This window comes from Quercus lobata, chromosome 3 (assembly GCF_001633185.2).
Source record: "Quercus lobata isolate SW786 chromosome 3, ValleyOak3.0 Primary Assembly, whole genome shotgun sequence".
Taxonomy (NCBI): domain Eukaryota; kingdom Viridiplantae; phylum Streptophyta; class Magnoliopsida; order Fagales; family Fagaceae; genus Quercus; species Quercus lobata.
In genome coordinates, this window is record NC_044906.1 from 44,300,215 (window position 1) to 44,324,527 (window position 24,313).

General features: G+C 33.7%; 1 protein-coding gene across 1 annotated transcript; it reads left to right on the plus strand.

Annotated features, from left to right (window-relative positions):
• The first annotated feature begins 2,489 nt into the window (after positions 1-2,489).
• Positions 2,490-12,727, plus strand: LOC115978962 (serine carboxypeptidase-like 35). Its single transcript, XM_031100891.1, has 8 exons — positions 2,490-2,882; positions 5,410-5,517; positions 5,761-5,949; positions 6,104-6,192; positions 6,315-6,593; positions 8,380-8,516; positions 10,737-10,829; positions 12,376-12,727. The coding sequence occupies exons 1-8, from the start codon at positions 2,609-2,611 to the stop codon at positions 12,632-12,634; spliced, it is 1,428 nt and encodes a 475-aa protein (XP_030956751.1). The 5' UTR covers positions 2,490-2,608; the 3' UTR covers positions 12,635-12,727.
• Positions 12,728-24,313: the final 11,586 nt, after the last annotated feature.

Consider the following 24,313-nt stretch of genomic DNA (forward strand, 5'->3'; position numbering starts at 1 on the left):
AGTTATAATATTTTAACACGTAGAAGAACAACAACAAAAAGGCGTATCAGATGAATAAATTGATTTCATTAGAGAATGAAGAAAAATAAATGCACTGGAAAGAATAGATTTCAGAAAAATATGAATGTAAAAAGAAGAAGAAGAAGGAAGTACCAGTTGAAAGGCCATAGAGTTTTAATGGAGATAAAAGACGACCAATCTAGGAAGCACTTGAAATGCTCCTAATATATGTATAGCCTCGGCTGCCACCTTCTTGCCTCTTATCTACTTATGATTCCAACTTTTATTCTTGGTGAGAGAAATGGGCTCTTGCCTTCAAGTAATGTAATCGAGAAAAATGCCACAAGAAACATATCAACACCCTTTTTGTATCTTAAATAATAAAAATTTAAAGAACAAATTTATGAGGTTAACGCATAACCTAAGCTTGTTCACCATGATTCAAGACCTAGCAACGAAAATCACAATTTAAAAATAGAGTAAAAATGCAAAAGGGGTCATATATATGAAAAATAATTTTTTACAAATAACAGTAATTTATAATTCTAAAATCACATTAATTCAAACAATAAGGCAAAATATATGACTACATAATAGAAAAAAGTATAGGAGAAAAATAGGTTACCTCAAAAGAATAATGCATGACTATATCAATTGAAATTTGTCAAGACAATTTCATATATTGCAAAACATGAACCCAAAATTTAGATGTTAAAACTTATAAAAAGCCAAAAGAAAGAGTAAAGAACCAAAAGATTTAGTGCCTAGAAATTATTGAAAAAAAAAAAAAAAAAAAAAAAACCGTATGACTACATAATAGATACAAAAATATAAGGGAAAGATGGGTTATTATCCATGGCTAACAGTTGAAAGCTGCAAGATAGTTTCAAATATTACAAAAATTGAATCAAAAAAATTAAGTTGTTAAAATTCTTAAAGTCTTAAAAAATTGAAGAATTAGCAAAAAAACAAATGACTACATAATAGAAAAAATATAAGAGAAAGATAGATTACCTCAAAAGAATAATCCATGATTATAGCAATTGAAATTTGTCAAGATAGTTTCATATGTTGCAAAATATGAGCCCAAAATTTAGATGTTAAAACTTCTAAAAAGCTAAAAGAAAGAGTGAAGAACAAGAAGATTCAGTGCCTGAAAATTATTTGAAACAAAACAAAAAAAATAAAAACATATGGCTACATAACAGAAAAAATTGACAATTCTTATCAACAAAAACACAGTAAAACTATAATTAAAAAACCCTAATAGTGATCTAGTGGCAGGAGAATTAGAGAAGGAGAGAAGGAAGAGTCCAAAACAAAATAGAAAACTGTAGGAGAGATGAGGTGTTTGCGTTTGAATACATCTTAAAAGTCTTAAATCAAATTAAAAAAATATAAATAAAAAATGCTGATATGGAAAATTATGGAGAGGTTAACCAAAAGTTAAAGATTTCGGTTATATATATATATATATATATATTGTTTTTCAGGCTAGTGACCACCAAGACTCTACGTGGAGCTGCCCCTATTATCCTAATACCCTCACTGTTGTTGCTTTTGTCAAGGGATGGTAATGGGGTGGGGCAGGTTCAAAAGATGGGGTCTTCGCCCCCGCCTTACATGGTTTTGTCTTATTTCATTCTTGGCCCACCCCACATAACAGGAAAAATTTTCCTGCCCCATCCCTGCCCCTTGGGGCCCCGCAAATCCTCATCCTACCCCGTAAAACTTTACTTTTTGTTAATTTGCTTACAACTATTACAATTATTTTTAATAAAACTTGATTCGTTAATAAAAATATACTTGAAATTACAAATAAGTTTATCACATCAAATCAAACAAATTTTTAGCAAAAATTGAATAATATTATTAAAGTTTTTAACAAGATAATATCATAACAAAAACAAAAATCTTATAATACAAAATTAATGATGGAATAGTGTATAAATTTGTTTACAAAAAAGATAAAAGAAAATGTTAAAATTGGTACCTTCTTTCCAAACTTACTAAGATAAAAAAAAAAAAAACTATTAGATAGAATAAAATAAGCTGACGATCTATTTGTTAAATAGGGATCTAGAATATAAAAAATTTATAATTTAACTCTTATCCATTCAGATCAGGACAGAAATGGGGCAGAGCAAGGTAGGACGGGTTAAAAAATTCTAAATTTATTCCTGCCCCGCTCCGGGGCTAAATCTTGTCCTCTGCCCCACCAGTTTTATAGTCTTTAAAACTCACGTAAAGCAAAATGGAAAAAGGCAGGACAAAAGTAAAGACAGTTTTGTCGTTTTTTGTGTGTGTCTGTGACGGTCAAACTTGTCCCTTTGATTATTTATTTATTTATTAAATTTCTCTTTTTTTTTTTTTTTTGGTTTAAATTTATTAAATTTCTCAAACCCAAACCCGACAACCTAACCAAGCTTTTTGTCTTTTTACTCTTTTTTTTCCCTTTCACGTTCAATTGGCATAAACCATTACCCAACTCTTTTATATATACAAACGGTTTCAGTACCTTCATTATTGGGGTCTGGGTCTCACTTCACACTCACTCTCTCACATAGCAATAGTACTAACTACTAAGAGGGTGTTTTGTTATTATATTATGTTGCAATCTCCAATGGCCGTTGTCTGGAACTTGCTACTCTGTTGTCTAGTCTCCACTCTTCTAGTGGTCTCCACCGAAGAAATTCATGGCGAAGAAGCGGAGAAAGAGGCTGACAGAGTGACAAACTTGCCAGGACAACCAGCCGTGACTTTTAGACACTACGCGGGCTATGTCAAACTCCAACCCCAGCATCAAAAGGCACTCTTTTACTGGTTCTTTGAAGCCCAGGAAGCACCTTCTCACAAGCCATTAGTCCTTTGGCTCAATGGAGGTCTCTCTCTCTCTCTCTCTCATGTTTATTAAAGAATTTTTGCCACATTTTTTAATGTACGCTAATAAGAGATTTATAACCAATAATCCAAAGTTACAACAACACTTTGAGAACATTAGAGCAATGTACATGCTGTTTAAGACAGGCTTTTTTTTTTTTTTTTTGGGGTACATTTTTTGCTTTATTTTTCATACTTTTACCGGTAATTTTTTTTTGAAAGTAATTTAAATAAGACATTGTTTTGGTCCAAGTGATTGTTGGACCAAAAGTGATACTTCCATATATTTTCTAAAAAATAGTTTATATTTCATTTCATAAACGTTTCTAAATAATAACACATGGTCAATACAATGATGGATTCTCTCAAAAAGAAAAGAAAAGAAAAAAATACAATGATGGAAAAATTGAGGTTGGATCAAGCAATTGATAGGACAAGAGTTTAGGCTGTCAAGCACTACATTTTGTCTAATAATAAAATATGAAATGATATGACATATCGATATCCTCATACCCACGCTATTGTTGCTTTTGTCGCCGTGTGTGAATGAGTCTGTGACTGTCAAGCCTTGTCCCTCTGAGGCTTACTTTTTATTTTTTTATTTTTTTTATTTATATAAAATTTCGTAAACCCAAACCCAACAACCCAACAACCCAACCACGCTTTTTGTCTTGTTAGTTTTTACTCTTTTCCCTTTCTTGTTCAAAGCTGCGCGCATGGCAATTGGCATAAACCCTTTTTACTGCCAGCCCTGGCCCATCACTAACTTGTGCAGCTGGGACTTCCTTCTCTTTTCACCGCTCTTTTCTAATTTGTGTTTATTATTTAATTTATGAATTTAACTTGTTGCATGTGGGGTTGGTTTGAATACAGTTCATATGATTAAAAATTAAAAATTAAAAATTGAAAATATTATAATAAAATTATTTTTAAATGTGTGAATAATACAGTGAGATTTATTTTTAATATTTTTTTTAAATAAAGTGGTTATGGATCCTATGAATATTACATGAACAGTAATTTTGTGTGTGTGAACAATAATTTTGTCTCCTATCCAAAAACACATGCATCAAAAAAAAAAAGAAAAAGGAAAACACCAGATGTAGATGCGTTAACTTTTTCATCCGGATCTAAACAGTCACGTAATCTGTTTATACTTTTTTTTTTGTGTAATAAAAATTATTCTCTTTTATTATATGACGGTTATATATTATTTTAGAATCTGGCTAATGAGTATTTTGGAGGGAGTAATTTGAGTTTTTATTATAAGCTCTCGTTCAGTAGAAATGAATAGAATGAAATGAAAAAAATAATTTTAGAATACTATTATCTTTCCTTGTTTAGCAGTTTTAATGGAGGATATGGAAAATTTATTCCCTTATTTAGGAGTTTAAATGAGAGAGAATGAAATGAGTATGAGAGAAAACTCATTCATTTCTATTATCTAAAAATCTCAAATTTTCATTACCCCCAAAATTAAGAAAAATGGGAGGGAATTGAATTAGAATTAATGAATTTTTTTACTAAAACTCCTAAAATACTCCTATATACTCAACTCTTTATTTTAAAATAGTGGTCTAATAATAATATTGTCATAAAATATTCGATTCTATTTCATTTCATTCCCTCTATGTTATTCCTAAACAAGATTACTTACATTTTATTTATTTTCATTAATTTATTTTAAAATATCCAATCAAGGTTATTTAATTCTATTCTACTTTTTTCTATTACTTTCCTTTGCTTAAATACATTTCATTCTCTTCTCAAAAAAAAAAAAAAAAATTCATTCATTTCCATTATCTTATGAACTCATAAATGAAGCCTAATTGATCTGCTTTTAAGATCATTTAATTAAAAAAATATTTTTTTATTTGTTTTTGTTACTTTCCAATGCAGTTATCCAATAGATTACATTTAAATGCAACACAATTTTCCATCTGAGTACACACTACAATCATACAATACATAAAGTACAATGGATCTGACTATAGGACTTGAGCCTAATAATATTGTAGTCCAACGAATTTCAATAATTATAATAAAAAGAGAAATATAAATGAGTTTTTTTTTTTTTTTTTTGAGAAGAACATAAATAACTTCAATTATCATCTTTTTAATGATTTTTAGTTTTGATTTTGTACATTTGAACTATCCATCAAGTTTCATTGGTTATTATCACTTGAAGAGTTGAGTCAGATGCTACATCTCCATGTCTTAAGTGCATAGAAAAACACTGCGATTTCATTTCGAGTTTGGGGAGGGTGGGGGTGGGATATTTATGAAATGTTTTGGATCAGTGCAACCAAAAAGAAAAAAAAAAAAAAATTGTTTCATTTGTTATTAACAGATTTTTGAAAGTGATAAACTTTTTAAGGAAATTTTCAACTATATTGCCAATTTCCTTATTCTTTGTCTTTTACTTGTTTTGAAATTTATATTTCAAATCTTCTGCCACGTACGCAATGAATTTTGGGGAAAAAAAAAAAACAAACTAAGAATAATAGTAGTAGTGTTGTGTATTCTCAGGACCTGGCTGCTCATCCATTGCGTATGGAGCTGCACAAGAACTCGGCCCATTTCTTGTCCAACTAAACGGAATCAAGCTCAATCTTAACAAATTTTCTTGGAATAAGGGTAATTCAATAATTAGCTTCTTCTTCTTTTTCTTTTTCTTTTTCTTTTTTTAATTTTTTTTTAAGTTCACAACAATGATCTAGCTAGCTAGCTACCATTGGCCAATGCATCATCATTGTCATTGATATAATTATTATCTATTCTAATTTGATTTTTATGTAACAAATCTTTTTTCTTCCCTTTTATTATTATTATTATTATTATTATGTTTCAAGTTTATTTGATGTTGGCTAAAATAATCAGTTGCAAATATATTATTCCTGGAGGCACCTGTTGGTGTGGGGTTTTCCTATACAAACAAATCAAAAGATTTGCATATGCTTGGTGATCGAGTAACAGCCGACGATTCACATGCCTTCTTGATTGGATGGTTCAAAAGGTTTCCTAACTTTAAATCCAATGACTTCTATCTTGCTGGAGAGAGCTACGCTGGTATCATTTTCTTCACAAAATTAACCTCTTCTTATTTATCTATCTATCTATCTATCTATCTATCTATCTATATATATATATATATATATATAAATATCTCTCTCTTAAGGTTTTACATTTTTCTTACTTGATTGTATCTTCTCTCTCTCTCAAGGTCATTATGTTCCCCAGCTTGCGAATCTCATTTATGAAAGAAACAAAGGGGCCAGCAAGAACTTGTACATAAATCTAAAAGGGTTCATGGTAAGCCCTATATATATATATATATATCTTACTTTGCTAATTATTTATATTCCAATCAAATTAAGGCTTTTTTTTTTTTTTAATATTTACATGCCCTTGTTTTTCCAATAAGAAAAAACCAGATTGGGAATGCTGTGATCAATGATGCAACAGATTTAAGTGGCATGTTTGAATATGCATGGAGTCATGCAATCATCTCGGACAAACTGTACAATGATATAGTGAAGGAGTGCGATTTCAGGAGTGATAACCAAACAAGGAATTGTGGTAATCATATCAGGGGTTTCTTAGAAGCATATTCTGCCATTGATATTTACAACATTTACGCACCCATTTGCCTCACTTCCCTAAGTAGAACCTCCCCCAAGCTCGTTGTTGCTCCCCGTTTGATAACTCAACATGTAAGCCCTTCTTTCTTTCTTTCTTCTTCCGCTATATATAAACGCGTGAGACAAAACATGGATAAACAAATTGCATTTTACTTTCTTATGCTTTGGTCCCATGAATCACAACTTATTAGTCCACAAAGTTTCAATTATTATATGTGACCCTAAAGCTTGAACTAGAATTAATTTTTTATGGCTGAATTCAAAATATCCTTATTGATTTTTTTTTCCAAATATTAGGAATTAAAAATACAACAATTTAAAAAATTTGTAAGACCAAATTATGATTAGGTCAGATCAAAAGGGAATGATTTGTTTGTTCAAAAAATATATAATCTATTAGTTTAGAGGAAAGATTAGAATTTCATTTTAATCTCATTTTTAGGATATCAATAGCTGAAAATTTATAAACTATTTTGATAGAATATCACTGAATCGAAGTCTCTCCATATATGATAACTAAAAAATGGCAACTAATTTTCATTTATTTATTGGCGCTGCAAAAAAAAAAAAAAAAGTACTAAAACCAAAGGTAAATATATCACACAAAAATAGTGAAAAACATGATGGATGTGAAAAAAAAAATTAGGAATACATCATTTTGTGCCACAACTTTGTTACAATTTTGACGTAATAAAGTCGTTGAAAAAAAGTAGTGAATTAATGTGAAAGTAACAAATAATCCGTTATAACCTATCATATAAGATAATTGTATAAAATAATGTGACAAAGAGTGTCATTCTAAGATTACTATGCATGATGTAACAATTTCATATTTGACCTGTTTTGGAGGTGCATTAAGTTTATGTACTATCCTCCTAGCTAGTGGTTTGAAATTAATCTAGAATAGTTTTAAAATCAAAAATTATTTCATAATATGACAGACTATAAGTACGTAATTAATCATCAGTTATATATGGACTATTGTTTTTTCTATATCAATCATACTTTGCTACATTGTGGTAAGAAATTGTGAAAAAAAAATTGATAGCACTAGTTTTTCATTAATCTGAGAAGTTAGTGATTAAGACTTACCCACACTTAGGGTGTATTTGTTTGGAGGTTAAACAAGATAGATGGAAAATTTTGGAAAAAAAATGGCAATGAAAACTTTTTTAGAGTGTGTTTGGTTGAGTAGGAAAGAAATAAAATAAATAGTAGAGCCTAAGTGTTTTCTCTCTGGATCCACAAAAATATTTTCTCCTTAAAATAGAAAAAAAACTAAGTAAGAATGAATTTTTTCTTAATTGACAAATACATATATATATGTGCACATTATAAGCTTCTTCAAGTTGCCTTTATTTATTTTTTCCCTCTCCCCTTGGCAGTAATGTTGCCCCACCCTTTTTTTTTTTTGACTTTCTGCAGCGTGCCTTTTATTTTATTTTAATATTTGGGCAATAACGTTGCTTTTTTTTTTTTCCCCCTAGGGTCTAGGCGTGATAGGTTTTTTTTAGATTAGACGTGATTTTTTTTTTTATATGATTTTTTTTTAAATATTTTTGTATGATTGTTCTTTTTTTTTTATTTGTTACTTTTTCTTTTGTTTTAATTAGACATTATTTTTTAATAAAAATATATTAATAAATTTATTTAAATTTATTTAAATTTATTTGTTTTCTTTTTTTTACTTTTTCACTTCCAACGAAAAACAAGAGAAGGTGAAAATAAAATTTTTTATACCTTTCTACTTTTCATATTCTCACTATTTTTTATGCACTTACTTTCCCACCCGTCAATCTTGCTTCCATTAATAATTGTTGTTGAAAGAAGCTTTTGTTTTTGTTTTTCTCGAATTCAGAACCTCTGGCATAAGCTACCGTCAGGCTATGATCCATGTACAGAGGATTACGTGGAGAACTATTTCAACAGAGAGGATGTCCAGAGGGCCCTACATGCCAACGTTACTAAATTGCCCTACCCTTATACCACATGCAGGTAAAAGTACAGTAGTACAGAAATGTTAGTAACGGTGCATCTGGCTTTTACTTACTTATTTTTCGTTTTTTACTTATTTTTTTTTTTATCGTAGTTTTTGTTGCAAATAATCTTTATTTATTTATTTTATATATAAAAATAAACTAACATCAATTTTTTTTTTCACACTTAATTTTTCCAAATACACAATAAAATATATATATAAAATTGGGTTCAAGTTACACCTGATACAACTCTAAACAATGTTATACTACTCAATATTTTTTAATTGGATGCAAATTTTGTCAAATTTACTGTTAAATTTCATTATCTTCGCATATTCTCAATGCTTGCAAAATTTTAAGGTAATTAAAGATTAATCATCAATTAATTTTTTAAATTCAAATTTTTGTAGTTTAAAATAATGTATAAGTATAATTTTAAGCAATGTTATGCTACCCAATATTTTTTTTAATTTGATGCAAATTTTGACAAATCTACCGTTAGATTCCATTTTATTCGTATATTCTCAATGTTTTCAAAATTTCAAGGTGATTAAAGATTAATTATCAATCAATTTTTTAAATTCAATTTTTTGTAGTTTAAAATAATGTATAAAAGATGAGTTTATGGATCAAATGGTAAATAACATCCAATTGACATGATTGTTAAGAACATATAGATTATGTAATTCAACGGTGGGATTTTCAAAATATAAATTCTATAACAAATTATTAAGTAATGTAATATTGCTTAGAATTATACCATGTATAATTTGAACCCAGCCCCCTATATATATATATATATGTATGTAGGTATGAAATACATCTTTTACTAGACTTATCATATATTTAGTGCAAATCAATTATAAGTTCTAACATCTCATCTCAACAATTTAAAAAAAATATGAAATTTTTTATATTTTTTTTTTTTATATTTTAAGAAAATAAATACTTTTAAGTGTTTGGTTGCGAAAATGCTTTGAAAAACATTTTTGACTGTTTGGTTACGTTGCTACTACTTTTGCCACATTTTCTCTTTTCCTAGACACATATATAATAAAAAAGAAAAGTATAGATAAAAAAAAAAAAATTGTGACTAGTGGTGCTGACTGGAAACCAATGACATCAATAAGAGTGATGATTGGGTTAATAAGTTTTGGATGAGGCGTAAAATGTTATAACTACAAATAAAAGTATAAAACATTTTACTGTAAAGTACCTCTATTTTGTGGTCAACTGGAAATTATTGTCCGGTTGACTAGCAATTTCAATCACCCAAAGACCACAAATTTGTGTTTGTATTATACACCCATACATGACGCGAATTTTACATCCAAATTTTGCCAATCCAATGTGTGTTTGTGATATACTACAAAGTCAGCTGTTTTGAACAAATGTGTAGTCAAGACTTAAATGTCTAAGATTCCAAAATTACAACGTACTATGTCATTTAAAAAAAAAAAAAAAAAATTATGAAAACACGTACCATGTCAGAAATGTATGTATTAATTCATTTGGCTGTTGGGTATTTCTTGGAGATTAAGTTTAGCAGAAAATCCTAGAACTTTTAAGCAAATTACTCGGAGCATGTGTCAAATCATTGAACTAGAGCTTTCAAGTTTCATCCTGCTTCCCCTGCCAAAACATAATCAATGAAACGTTGCAGTGAAATTCTTGACATTTCTTTTTCATTTCCATCACTCTTTTACCCTCTGACTCCCGTCATTTGACCACCAGCGAGTGGGGCTCAACCAAAGAAAACTCTCGAAAGCTTCATTTGCTCGAAAGTTCGAATTCCAGCTCATGCAATTTTATGTTGTGAGCTGCTTCTTCATTTGCCCTAAGCTTGCTTGACGGATTCTCATTTAAATTTATTATTGATTTTACTTTTTCATTTAGCATTAACAATCTGCTATATCAACGGGCGCCAGATTTTTGTGTTAGTAGATTTTTACGAAAACAATTAATGGAATGGTTAGCTGTAGCTAACCATGCCCGTAGTGTAGATAAGCAAGTTTTTGTGTTAACAACATTAGATATTTTGGCAAGAATAAGCAGGGAACAGACAACTAATTAAGCTGTGTACATACCAGGAATGTCCAACATTATATATATATATATATATATAATTTGATGAGTTATGAATGAGTCTTTATAATTTTCTGCATATTAATTGCTAGGTAGCTAGATTAGGTTGATAAGATCCTCATATTTTGAGCTTATGGTTCGTCAAATTCAGTGATGTTATCAACGGATGGAATGACTCAGCAGACACAGTGCTGCCCATAATTCGGAAGCTTTTAAATGCGGGACTGCGCATTTGGATTTACAGGTACTCCCTTCAATTTCAGCCCATGCCTATTCTTCAGACCTTGTCTATATATAATAAAAATGCCTCTGTACAACTTTCAAGAATTAAATCAAAATGTTCATAACATTGTTTTTAGATTTAACTACTGTACTAACATGCTTATCAACCGTAGAATACCAATAACTATAATACTTTAATTTAATATGCTCTTAGTCCATATGTTCTGCATGATCTCTCTCTCTCAACAATAAAATTAACCCTAATGACTAAGAGTTTTATAACTCTATTAGCATCTCATAATATTTTTAACAGAAAAGAATACCCCCATTTTCTATTGTCACTATCATATTTATTTTAAAAAATGGTTAATACATATAACCAAAAGCTCAAAAACATTGCCAACTCTCTTTAATTAGGAAAACTAAATGTTGAATTCTCCTCCCCATTAGTCATAAACAACAAAACATGTTTTCCCTTAGATTTAATATTATCTTTAATTTTCTAGGCAGTCATTCTAATTGCAATTTTCAATTTTGTTAGGCAAATTTTTATATAAATTCAAGAAAACGAATATTATTTTGTGTCAAATTGTTACTTTGTTTAATTTTTCTAAAAATGGTTGGTTCTTATTTCTCTACCTTTGAAAAGAACTATAAATTATTTGAATCCGTAAGTCAATAGAAAATTATCTACAATGAATGTTGAAATTTTAGTTTCTGGTCACCCTAAAAACGTTACTGCTTAATATACTAAAATTGATATTAGCTCTTGGAACATGATGCCGAATTGCATGCATCCATTGATAATGATATTCTCCTTTCATATAGTTTCCTTTTATTATTTTAGGTTGTCTTTTGGATATCAATTTTTTTTTTTTTTTTTTTTTTTTTTTTTTTTTTTTTTTTTTACCTAGTTAATTTGCTTGTCTCCTTAAAAAATACTTATGAATTTTGACTCATCACCGATTATAATATATCGATAATAGGGTCATGCTAATGGATATTCTTAGCGCATTTGATAATAAAAAATTTTAGAAAAGTTTTGATATTATTTTAAAAGGAAATGTAATAGTCCAGTTTATTTGTTAGCAAAACATGCTTTAGGCATTGTTGATTATAAAACTTGGATGGAAGCTAGTCCTTGCTTTCTTGAGGAAGCTTTAATCCATGATGTATCTTTATTGGTATGAAGTTTAATAAAAGTGTAGTATTCACATAAAAAAAAAAAAAAAAAAAGGAAATGTAGAAAGCTATAAAAAGAAAAAAAGAGTAAAAAAAAGATCAGATACTTCCTTCTTTTTCTATAAAAAGTTTCTAAAAATATTTTTTAAATTAATACCTTTAGTACATTCATTAACTTTTCCATAATAACAATGATAATAAAAAAAATGTATTAGCTAACATGATCATAAACCATACTATATTAATATTGTATCACGAATTAACTATCATCTTTTATGTTTTAGTTCATAAATATTGGGTATGACTTAGAGATTGTTTCTACACAAAAACAACAATAAACATTAGAATTCATAATGAGAATAATGATGACGATGACAATGATACAGCGGTGACACGGATGGGAGGGTGCCGGTGACATCAACAAGGTTCAGCGTAAACAAGCTGGGGTTAAAAATAAAGGAAGAATGGAGAGCATGGTTTCACAAAACTCAAGTTGCAGGTTGGGTGCAGACGTACGAGGGGGGCCTAACATTAGCCACAGTGAGAGGCGCAGGGCATCAGGTCCCAGTCTTTGCTCCTCATCAATCACTTTCTCTCTTCACCCATTTCCTCTCTTCCAAAACCTTGCCGGATTCTCGATCTTAGATGCTGCTAAAGAAGACAATATTGTGTAACCAGGGAGATTACATTTTTAACAAATTTGGGACACTTCTATTCTATTCCATAAGATGTTCTTCATTGTATTTGTCACTATAATCTTACATATTTATAAATGTGGTCATTAACAAACTTAAATTAAACAAAAAATATCAAAAATAAAACTTGAATATATTGAAATCAAAATAAAATTAAAAAAATACGCAAATATATAAAGTTTTAAAATTTTCTTTTACAAGTTTTCAAACTTCGAAATAGTTGTATGATAATTTTCTTTTACAAGCTACATACATTTTTTTCAATGCACACAACAAAGCAATTATTATACTATTAATCTCTATTCAATTATTAACACCTTGCTTAAATAAGTAACAATAAAAAAAAAAAAAAATGTATCATCCTTTTTTTATGATATGTTCCAACTAATTTTTGTATTCTTTAAACTAATTAAGATTAAATCGATGCACTACTCCACTAATTTCTTTTTTAGGGAAATCATGGCCAAGAGGTTGACAAAAACCTCTTAGTAAATATGCTCTCTTTATTTTATCCTAACTATTAGGGTGAAAAAATGAGACATTTTCTTAAGGTCTAGGATCTGAAAGAAGATTATTCAAGTCAATACAAATTTGCTTAAAAATGAATATTGCAATACAAGTGATTTCCTTATAAGAAATTTTTTCATTGTGCTAGCAAAAGAATAAAGGGTAAATTATAAGTTCATTCAATATATTCAACTTAAATTCAACTTATGCATTCAATGATTACATTATTCATGTTCAATAAAATATTCGGGTATTACTTTAGTGCATCTACGTGTACAAAGTGTATCACATAAATTTAAGAAAATCAGCTAAAAACTAAAGTAAGCACTAACATATTAACTATTTGAAAATGTGTTTTTTAGAAGAAAAAAAAAATATAGCGATTTTAAAATATGTCTTTTGAAAACGCAATTTAAAAAATCACAATTAAACATTTGATTTGAGCTAATTTGTATTTGTTTGAGCAATTTTTGAGAAGTGCTATGTCCATAATACTTTCACAATAATTACTAAATGGTAAGTTAGATCAAATTTTATTTTTAATGGACTCAAATTTTAATTTAGGGTGTTAGCCAAGAAAATCCTAAGGATAGGGTACTACTAGAATACAATGGAGACTAATTGTGTGGACTATGTGAAGAGTTGCCATGATTGTCAGATGCACGCCAACTTGAACCATGTACTGCCTAGTGAGTTGTATAGCATGACTTCTCCAAGGCCTTTCTCAGTTTGGGGCATAGATGTGATTGGAAGGGTAGCTCCTAAGGCTTCAAATGGGCATGAATACATTTTGGTGGCAATTGACTATTTCACCAAGTGGGTGGTGGCTGCCTCCTACTCCTTATTGAAGGTTAAGCATGTGGCTCGGTTCTTAGAAAACAACATCATATGCCAGTTTAGGATGCCCCAAGAGATCATTTCTGATAATGTTTCCCACTTTGAGGGCGAGGTTTGAAGGATTATGGAGTTGTACAACATTGAGCATCATAAGTCTTCGTCATATCGACCATAAGCTAATGGGGTCGTAGAAGCAGCTAATAAGAATGTGAAGAACATCCTAGCCAAGATGGTAGTGACATACAAAGTTTGGGCCAAGAAGCTTTCGTTTGCCTTATGGGATTATAGAACTTCTATTAGTACGTCAACTGGGGCAACTCCTTCTCTTTGGTTTACGATAGTGAGGCGGTGCTTCCTATTGAGGTGGAGATACAATCTTTGAGGGTATTGGTGGAAACCAAGGTCCTAGATGAAGATTGTGCTAAGATGAGATATGAACAATTGGCTTTGATAGATGAGAAAAGGGCTAGGGCACAATATCATGCACAAGGGTACCAAAAAAGGATTGTTAGAGCATTCAACAAGAAAGTGAAACCAAGGAACCTTAAAGAAGGGGACTTGGTCCTAAAGGTGCTTAGAGATGAGACTTTTGACCCAAGGGGTAAGATGAAGCCAAGGTGGTCTGAGCCTTTTATCATCAAGAAGATCATGTCTGGAGGTGCTACAAGGATCAAAGATTTGGATGGGGAAGAGATGTTTCACCCAATTAACATGGATAGACTCCAGGAATACAACATTTTAAAAAAAAAAGAATGAAAAGAGCTTGCTAGGTTGAAAACCTGAAAGGGCGGCTTAGGCAAAAATTAAGGCAAGAAAACCCCGCTAGATTGAAAACCCAAAAGGGCAGTCTAGGCAAAAATTAGGGGAAAGACCATAAGCATGGCAAAAATTCCCGAAAGGATGTCATGGGTAAAAATTACATGGCAAAGGAAAAAGAAAAGAAAAGAAAAAAGGGAATAAATGACAATAAGCAAAGATAATAAAAAGGAGATTCTCTCATTACTCAAATTAAAAGATGATAAGATTGTTTTCATAGGGGATTTGGAACATTCCAATCCTTTATTAAATTCAAAAACAAAAACATGAGAATCATAAAAGTGTAGAAAAGTAAAATATGGGGCCCATCAAGGTGGTCACTTAGTCCTCCTTACTTTCTTGCTAGTCTTCATGTAAGCTTTTTCATCTCTCAGAATTCACTTCATGTCATCCTCCAACCATTGCTTGTATCTTGTAGTGGTATATATGTATTGAGGAGGAACAATGCCTTTCGTTACCCTTCAGCATGACCAAGCCTCACTAATCCTACCTAAGATCCTATTGGTAAACACCTCGGTGTGGAAGGCACCTTCATCATTAGGGGCTCCTTGATGCTCTTCAAATTGCCTTAAGATATGACAAGTAAAGGAGTATGAGCAGCAATGAAGTCCAACTAAAGTCACACAGTAGTCCTTGCAGTAATTGTGGACCATGCTTGAGATGTGCCATCACTCCACGACCCACTAAATGTTGGTCTCCCTTAGGTGACCCATACACACTATGTACGCCTTGAAGCTCATGTCATTTTAATGAAGCCGGCGGTCCCTAAGATGCCTAGGGAGGTAGGTGCTGAGAGGTACGGTAGGAGGTTAAAGCAACCAAAGCCTTTCTTGTAGCTATATCTGGAAAAAAAGGAAAGAAAAAAGAAAAAAGAAAAAAAAAAGAAAAAAGAAAAAAGAAAAAAGAAAAAAGAGGAAGGAGTAAAAAAGAAGAGAGGAAGAAGAGCAAAAAAGAAAAGAGAGCATGAGTGAAAAAAAAAAATTATAAAGACAATATAAGGTGCCTCGATGGGTTGAAAACTGAAAGGCAATCCATGCAAAATTAGAGAAATCCCGCTAGGTTGAGAACCTAGGTAAAAGTTAGGGATTTTACTTGAAGGAGAAGGGGACTTCCCGCAAAGAAGCTTGCTTCCTTCCTATGAAAGGAATCCGAACCATTGAAGGTCTCTGCCAAGATCAAGGCCACTGGGTTACCTCTTTTTAGCCCTTAAACTACCTTGCACATCTGAAGGTACACATAAAATGACTTTTGAACCAAGAAATACCGTGCAAGAGCACATAGGCAAAATGCACAAAGAAAGTATGAACGTGGCCTCTCACCCATAGGAAGGGTCGAACCGGAAAAGTACTCAAAAACCAACATTAGGTTGAGTTTGTGAAAGAAGCACCACCTATTTGTCGTGGTGGAAAGGACACCCAACACAACTTGTAGCAAGGAAGGGAGATCCTTGCCCAAGGTAGGGAAGATGAGATCATCAATCTCCGATTCATCCATGATGGTACCAAACTCTTTAATAGTGGGACATAGTTCTATTCCATTGAAGTAGAAAACATATCGAGAAGGAACCTAATAGTTGGCAGCAACACAAAGAAGAGGCTCGTCCACTCTAATTTGATGATATGGGATGACATATGAAAGACCATAAGGGGTGATGGAATCCTTGAAATTGGGACCAAGCCTCCTAATCCAAGTCGAGACATCAAATGGAGAGTTTTCTGCCATTGGGGGACCTTTAAAAAGGGCTCCCTGGGTTGAAAATATGTTGGTGGGGGGTTTTAGACTCAAACGGCTACTTTTATACTTAAGTAAGTCAGTTAGGGTTTTTCTGATTCGTGGCCCACGTATGTAGGGTCAACCCTACGTACATAAAGTCAAAGTTGCGTATGCAGACCCATCCTTATGTACTCATGGCGCTTGGCAGAAGCCCATTCTTCCTTGTTTTGAGCATAGTTTTCACTTCAAGGCATTCCTAGGGTTCCTATAACCTAAGGGATCATCCAAGACATATTCCAAGCACAAGATTTCAAGCATCCAAGAAGCAAAGTTATATAGAAACATACAATTAACCATATATCTTGTAAATTAAGTGCTAAGTCCCAATTAAAAGCATAAATGTAAAAAGATGTTCTTAAGTACAATCCTTTGTCTCAAAATAAATCCAAATGTTTGCTAAGGGAAATAAAATAAAAAACCATAAAAGCAAAAAAGAAAAAGTTGTGTATTGTATGCCTATATGTCTTAACTACAGGTAATCAATGGTGCTACCTCTTCCTTGGCTAATAGCTAGGAGTTGCCTTTGAATCCTCCTCATCACTACCATCATCATCATCACCACCACCCAGGTGGGCCGCTCCTCTAGGATCGTTCAAGCTCCTTGAATAGTTAGTCACCTCCAGCTTGAGATTCCCAGCCAGCCATACCAATTCATTAGTGGGCTACAATTCAAAGAAAGAACGGTTAGTGACAGAAAACACAAAAAAAAAAAAAAAAAAAAAATTGGCAAAGAGAGAAAGAACTCACCACCCGAGTGTTGGGAGGGAAAGGATAGCCCATGACATTAGGATTACGGGGCACGGCAAGCTCTCGAGCAAAGCTGTTAGGGCCATAAGCATATACCGTCCAAGGGAGATGTGGAGGGTGAATGGACTCATCAATAATAGGCTCCTCCTACCATAGTTTCCACCATAATAAGTCATGACAAACAAGGTAAAGAAGAGAAGAAGAAGAGATTGAACATATACCTGAGCAGTAAGGGAAGGCATGATGCGAGTGATGTTGAACTCCTCATAGTCCACCCCTCAAGAAGCTGTCCAACATAGGGAATGACACTCCCCCACGAGTTGTACTTAACATCAATCAGGAGGGTCCATTGGAATCTATGGGTCATCTCTACCCACCGATTGGCACTGCACCCTCAAGCTCGCTCCCTCAAAAGGACGAGTAATCTCCGAAGCAATGAGAGCGGTAAGCTCTAAGTCTCGAAAAGCAGGAAGGGGTTGGTCGGCCTATGGAGTCCAGTTAACCTATAATGACACATGATTAGAAGAGGAAGATCCTAAGGGAAATGCATGAACAAACATGAAAATTAGAACTCTTGAACTTACCTCATCCGAAGTTAACCCAGCAAGGTGAGCCTTCACTCGAGGAAACTCCTTCAGAATTAGATCGGTGCCCGAGGTTATGAGGTCATACCTAACAACCTATCGCTGCAAAAGAAGCATGAGCCATATGTTAGATGCAAGATAATACAGTTTGCAAGACTATAAGTTACAAGTGAAAATGCAAGGAATGAAAAGAGAACTAACCTTAAGGAGCTTCTAAGGCCCTATAAGCTATTGTAAGGTACCCTAGCTGAGAGTGTTGAAGGTGGAGTAAAGATAGGTAAGACATGCCAGCCCTTAGTTGGCCTTCTATGCCTTTCCAAAGTCCTGAAAGAGGTTTAACCACATTAAAGACACCGTTTGCCCACCATTGGCAAAGAGATAAGCCCCCAATAAGTGAAGAAGGAAAGCCCTAGCCATATGGACACGCTCCTCCGTAGTCCTCTGTGGGAGAAGCATGTAATTTGACACCAAGTCGAAGTAGCGGATGGTCTCAATGGAGTACTTCCTCCCCCAACATGTCGAGACCCAACTAGATGCTCGATACACTGTCCAAATTGATGATGGCCCGTTCGAAGCTAAGACCAATCATGCGGTAGAAGTCGTAGGAAGTCACCATCATCTCCCGCTTAGAAATATAAAAGGTGTGGGTAGTATCCACCACCTCTCAATAAGGCACTACACCAAGGTAGCACTCGCAAACTTTTTCGAAAAAAGACCAATGATAGGCTTGAAGCCCGCTTCTCAGATATAGGCCCTGGTTTCGAAGATAAGAAGGTTGTACCACTCTACTACCTTATTAGTGCTCCCCCTACCAGCATAAGGGGATGATGACTGCAAAAAAGAAAAAAGAAAAAAGAAAAAAAAGAAGGTGATATTAGATTCTTGATTCAAGCAAAATTGATGAAAAATGATGTTTTCGATGCAAGAATAAAGATATAAAGAAGGATGTAGTGATGTTTAGATACAAAAATGACAAAAAGGGGTATTAGGATTGCATATAGAAGAGAAATAGTTGAAAAAGAAGTGAAAATGGGTAGAGTAGGGCCTTTGCCAGGTGCCTCACGTACGCGGGTCAAAGCCCATGTACGCAGATAGGACCTCGTGTACGCAGGCCAAAACCCAAGTACGCAGGACCTCAAGAATAGACCAACGTACCCAAGAACATAGTTGTGTATGCATGAATACAAGCTGTGTACGCAGGCTGAAGCCCACGCATGCAGAAGCACAGAAAGAAGCAGTTCTTTGACATTTTCAAGCATACATCATCCAAAATCAATCCTAAACATGTTCCTACTCCTCCTAGGATGTCAGGTTTTTCATCTAAACCCATCCCACAACAAAATCCAAACATTCACATGGCCAAAAAAACATTAAAACGAAAGATCAGAGAGAAACTTGAAAATGAGAAAAAGTTTGAAAACTTATAGATTCAGCCGTGGGGATTTGATTCTCTGGCCGATATGTCAATGGTGGAGGCCCCATCAACCTCATTGCCCTACTCCAGTGAGTAAGGTGGAATGCATTAGAAGAAAGGACGTAGGAGGACTTCTTGGCCTTAGGTGCCATTGGAAAAGATGAAGAGAGAAAATGAGAAAATGAGAGAGTTAGGAAGTGAGGAAAAGAAAGAAGAGAGGGAGGTTTTTAAAGAAAGAAGAGTTATGAGGATTGTGAAGAGGTGAGGGAGATGAAGAGAATGAAAAGGAAAAGGAAACGGTTGGTAACCATTGGAAAAAAAATGAAAAGGCAGAAACACACTTGATGGCTAAACTATGTGTAGTTTAGGCCTCACCACTAAACTACGTGTGGTTTACTCATGAATAGTAAAAAAAAATTTCCTTCTTTCAAAAAAAAAAAAAAGGGGAAGGGGGAAACAGCTCAAGATAGCCCCAATTAGGCACAAAATCATCAAAGGGCTCCCCAGTGAGTGGTAAAGGAAGTAGAAGACTCTTCCCCCAATGAAGCATGTATATTCCAAAACCATTTCCAGCAAATCATACAAAATCAAGAATACTATCCCAAAGTAAGGAAGCAAAAGATTTTTCCCTAGTGGATCAAGCGCATCAAGAACACCATCCTCAGTAAAGAAGCAGAAGACTCTTCCTCAATGGTTCAAGCACATCAAGCATCATCCCCATGGAGGAGGTAGAAGATTCTTCCCCAAAGTATCTCCGATGAATCAAGTACACCTAAAGTATCGCCTGTGAGGAAGCAGAAGAGTCTTCTCTAGTGATTCCAATACACCTAAAGTGTCCCCAACAAGGAAGCAGAAGATTCTTCTTCGAAGTCCTCAGCATACCATGAAGGAAGCAGAAGATTCTTCCCTAGTGGATCATGAATCTACACTACTCCTCAACGAGTTCATTCCTACTACCCTTCAGCAAGTTTCTCATCCCCAAGCAAGTTATGAGAGGCAGAAGATTCCTCCCTATGCACATCTACTCAGTGAGTTTTCACCATTCCAGTAGATCCAACAATGAAGACTACTCGTGCACATATCCTCTAGGAATTGAACATATAGGCACAGTAGAAAAGGGTAGAGATAATGATAAAGAAAGAGACCAAGGTCAACTTGAGGCAATAGCTTCACCAGAAAAGGTAGAGAAAGAAGTGAAGAAGACAAGAGGAATAAGTCACCTTTGAGGTAAGATTCTCGGATAGACACCATAAAGACTATATCCTTTTGTTGTTTGTCGGGTTAGCTCATAAGAGCACCTTTGTTTGTTTTTCTTTCTTTTTTTAGTGACTCTAGGATAGCGAGTCACTCACTATTTGCTTACAAGTGGAAAAACAAGTTCTGGGACAGTGAACTTGTCGTTGCTTGTTTCCCAAGCAACAAAGGTGGGACTTTAGACATATGAATCCCATGCAACTCTTCAAAGTTGCATCCCACCCTATGTATGTGTGATGCGTGTCGTGTGCATGGGTTGGGCCCGAGCCGTATGTCGAAACAAAATGTTTTGTCTCTTATTCTTTTGATTCCGTTAGCAAAGCTCACAAATCAAAAGAGGGGCATCTGTAGACACCGCATTTTGTACCCCTTATAACTCGGGCCCTTGTTCCCTAATGATGCTCAAACTCTAAGGCCCAAGGCTAGTTTAGAGCCCAATTAGATATCAAATTGACTTGAGAAGTGTTAAAATCGAAAATATAACTTTTTAAATTAGCAAAACTCTATTTTTGAAAATGAATGACCAAAGTGACCATTGGCCCACATACGTAGGCAATGGCCCACGTACGTGGGCCAAAACATGTGTACGCAGGCACATTTCTGCGTACGCAACTAGGGTTTCAGAAGTATGGAAAATGAATGTTTTCTACAATAATGAATGAGGTTTGGAATGAATTCATATTGTCTGAAAGCCATTCCAAACCCCATTTTTTCCACTATAAAAAACCTTACATGGTACATTTTCATAACACACAGAAATCCCACCGGAAAAACCTAAGATTCACTAGAAAATAGTGAATCAAAAGGGAGTTTTTTTACAAAAAACCCTCAAGTCAATTTTATTTGATTGGAACCTTTTTTAGTCTCAATCCTTTTAGTTTAACGTTGCTAATCGCTTGTTTAATGACTTAATATAGATTTGACTAAGGGGAATGGTCAAAATCAAAGATTAGGAACTCCTTTTGAGGTATCAAGCTTCAACCTTTCTTTTCTATTTTTAGTCTTTCTTTTGCTGTTTAATCTATTTTTCTTGCTTTATTTGTGTTATAACATGTTTGCTTAGTTTAGTTTTATGCGTGTTTGATGTTTATAAGCATGCTAGGTTATTAGAATTAGGGTTTTCTCTTATGCTTTATTTTTCTGTTTCATGTTTCTGGGTTAGGGTTTTGGAATAAGTCCCGCGCACACATGCCATAAGCATGCATGCATAGATTAAACCCTGCGTATGTAGGTCTCTAGTTATGTACGCAGGCAATTGCCCAAAAACCCTAATTCAGATCTCTTGTATTGTTTGGTTTGCTTACTTCACATGTCTTGCCTATGTTTAAACCCTTTTCATGTGTATATATGTATTTGAGTCTCTGGTTCACATGCTTTATTTGTTGGTATCTCTTACATGCTAGATTAGGGTCTGTCTTCTTATTTCTTGATACCATGCCATGATCATGCATTCACATCCTTATGCATAATGCCATAGGTGCTGAGTTGCTGCAAGATAAGTAAAGGGTAAGTCATGCATTAGAAATGTTCTTGCATTGGTAATATGATGAATATGTTTGTTTGATGTGTGATTTCACGTTTAAATATATTGGAAAACATGTGATGATTTGTCTGCCCACCATGTTTTTTTGCGACCTTGGTATGATATGATGGAGCATGCTTAGATGTATGATTAGGGTTTGTAATGTGATGAATGCCTTGATGCTATGATTAGATGAATGCTAGGGTTTTTGTGTGTGTGTGTGTGTGTGTGTGTTTAGGTTTGGCTCTCTTTTGCTTTAGGTTTGATATATAGGTTATTTTGGGATAATGATGCCATGTTTTATGTTAGATACATGCTAGCGTGTGTGTGAGTTAGAATACAAGTGTTGAATTTGTTTTTAATAAGGTTAAGACTAAGACACAATGATGGGAGACCAACCTTATGGTTGGATGATCTTGGGTGCCTAACACCTTCCCAAGAACGTATCTAAACTCTGAACCCATACTCTAGTAGTAAGATGAAAGATCCTTCCTTGAAAAGGGTGCTATATATATGGTTCCTAGACCATTGCAAAAACTAGGTAGTGACTCCCCCCTTGTGTCCATAGAGAGGTACTTTGAAAATCTTGACATTTTGAGATAAAAGGAGATAGGATTAAACGGGCATGGCTGAATCACACCCTGTGTGAGATTAAACAAGCATGGTCAAATCAAACTTTGAAAATATGGATAGGATTAAATAGGCATGGTCGAATCAAACCCTGTGTGAGATTAAACGAGCATGGTCGAATCAAACCTCAAAAAGATGGATAGGATTAAACGGGCATAGCCAAATCAAACCCTGTGTGAGATTAAACGAGCATGGTCAAATCAAACTTCGAAAAGATGGATAGGATTAAACAGGCATGGTCGAATCAAACCCTATGTGAGATTAAATGAGCATGGTCGAATCAAACCTCAAAAAGATGGATAGGATTAAACAGGCATCGCTGAATCAAACCCTGTGTGAGATTAAATGAGCATGGTCAAATCAAATCTCAAAAAGATGGATAGGATTAAATGGGCATGGCCGAATCAAACCCTGTATGAGATTAAACAAGCGTGGTCAAATCAAACCTCAAAAAGATGGATAGGATTAAACGGGCATGGTCGAATTAAACTCTAAAGGAGAGGTATTTTGAAAATCTTGACATTTTGAGATAAAAGGAGATAGGATTAAATAGGCATGGCCAAATCAAACCCTGTATGAGATTAAACGAGCATGGTCGAATCAAACATCGAAAAGATGGTTAGGATTAAACGAGCATGGCCAAATCAAACCCTGTATAAGATTAAATGAGCATGGTCGAATCAAACCTCAAAAAGATGGATAGGATTAAACGGCATGGCCGAATCAAACCCTGTGTGAGATTAAACGAGCATGGTCGAATCAAACCTCAAAAAGATGGATAGGATTAAACGGGCATGGTCGAATCAAACCTCAAAAAGATAGATAGGATTAAACGGGCATGGCCAAATCAAGCCCTATGTGAGATTAAATGAGCATGGCTAAATCAAACCCTGAGAGAGATGTATTTTGAAAACCTTGATACTTTGAGATAAAAAGAGATAGGATTAAACAAGCATGGTCGAATCAAACCCTAAGAGAGATGTATTTTGAAAACCTTGATACTTGCATAATTGAGTGTAATTTATCACTCCTCAACTTTAAACTTTAGTCTAATTTTATCTATTTTTTTTTGTTGATTTTAGACTTCATTATTGTTATTTAAATTTTATTTCAGATTTGAAGAAAATGAAGATTTACTCAAATAAAGAGACATGATGCAGCTGAAAAAGGTTTTGAGCTGAACACTTGGGTTGAAAAAGGGCAATACGAAGTGGCTAAAGGCAGGAAGAAAAGAAACAAAAAGAAGGAGGCGTTGAAGTTGAACAGAGATTTTTGGGCTGAACTGAAAAAGTATTTTGGGTTGAAGAAAAAAACGTTTTGGGCTGAATGTAATATTCTTGGGCTGAACCAGAAAAGAATAAAGCAGAAAAAAGAAGAAGAAAGAGTGGCTGAACTGAAGCAAAAACGTTTGGGCTGAAAAGCTGAAAAACGTTCGGGCTTTTTGGGCTGTGTTAGGCTGCAACAAGTAAAGGGCTGGACTTTAAAAACGTAGGGCAAAAAGAAAAAGCAGAAAGAAGGCTAAAGGAAAAAAGAAGGCAGCCGAAA

Coding starts and splice junctions, on each gene's coding strand:
- LOC115978962 (XM_031100891.1), top strand. CDS start 2,609: ATGTTGCAATCTCCAATGGCCGTTGTCTGGAACTTGCTACTCTGTTGT. Junction 5,950..6,103: donor TGCTGGAGAGAGCTACGCTG/GTATCATTTTCT, acceptor CTCTCTCTCAAG/GTCATTATGTTCCCCAGCTT. Junction 6,594..8,379: donor CCCGTTTGATAACTCAACAT/GTAAGCCCTTCT, acceptor TCTCGAATTCAG/AACCTCTGGCATAAGCTACC.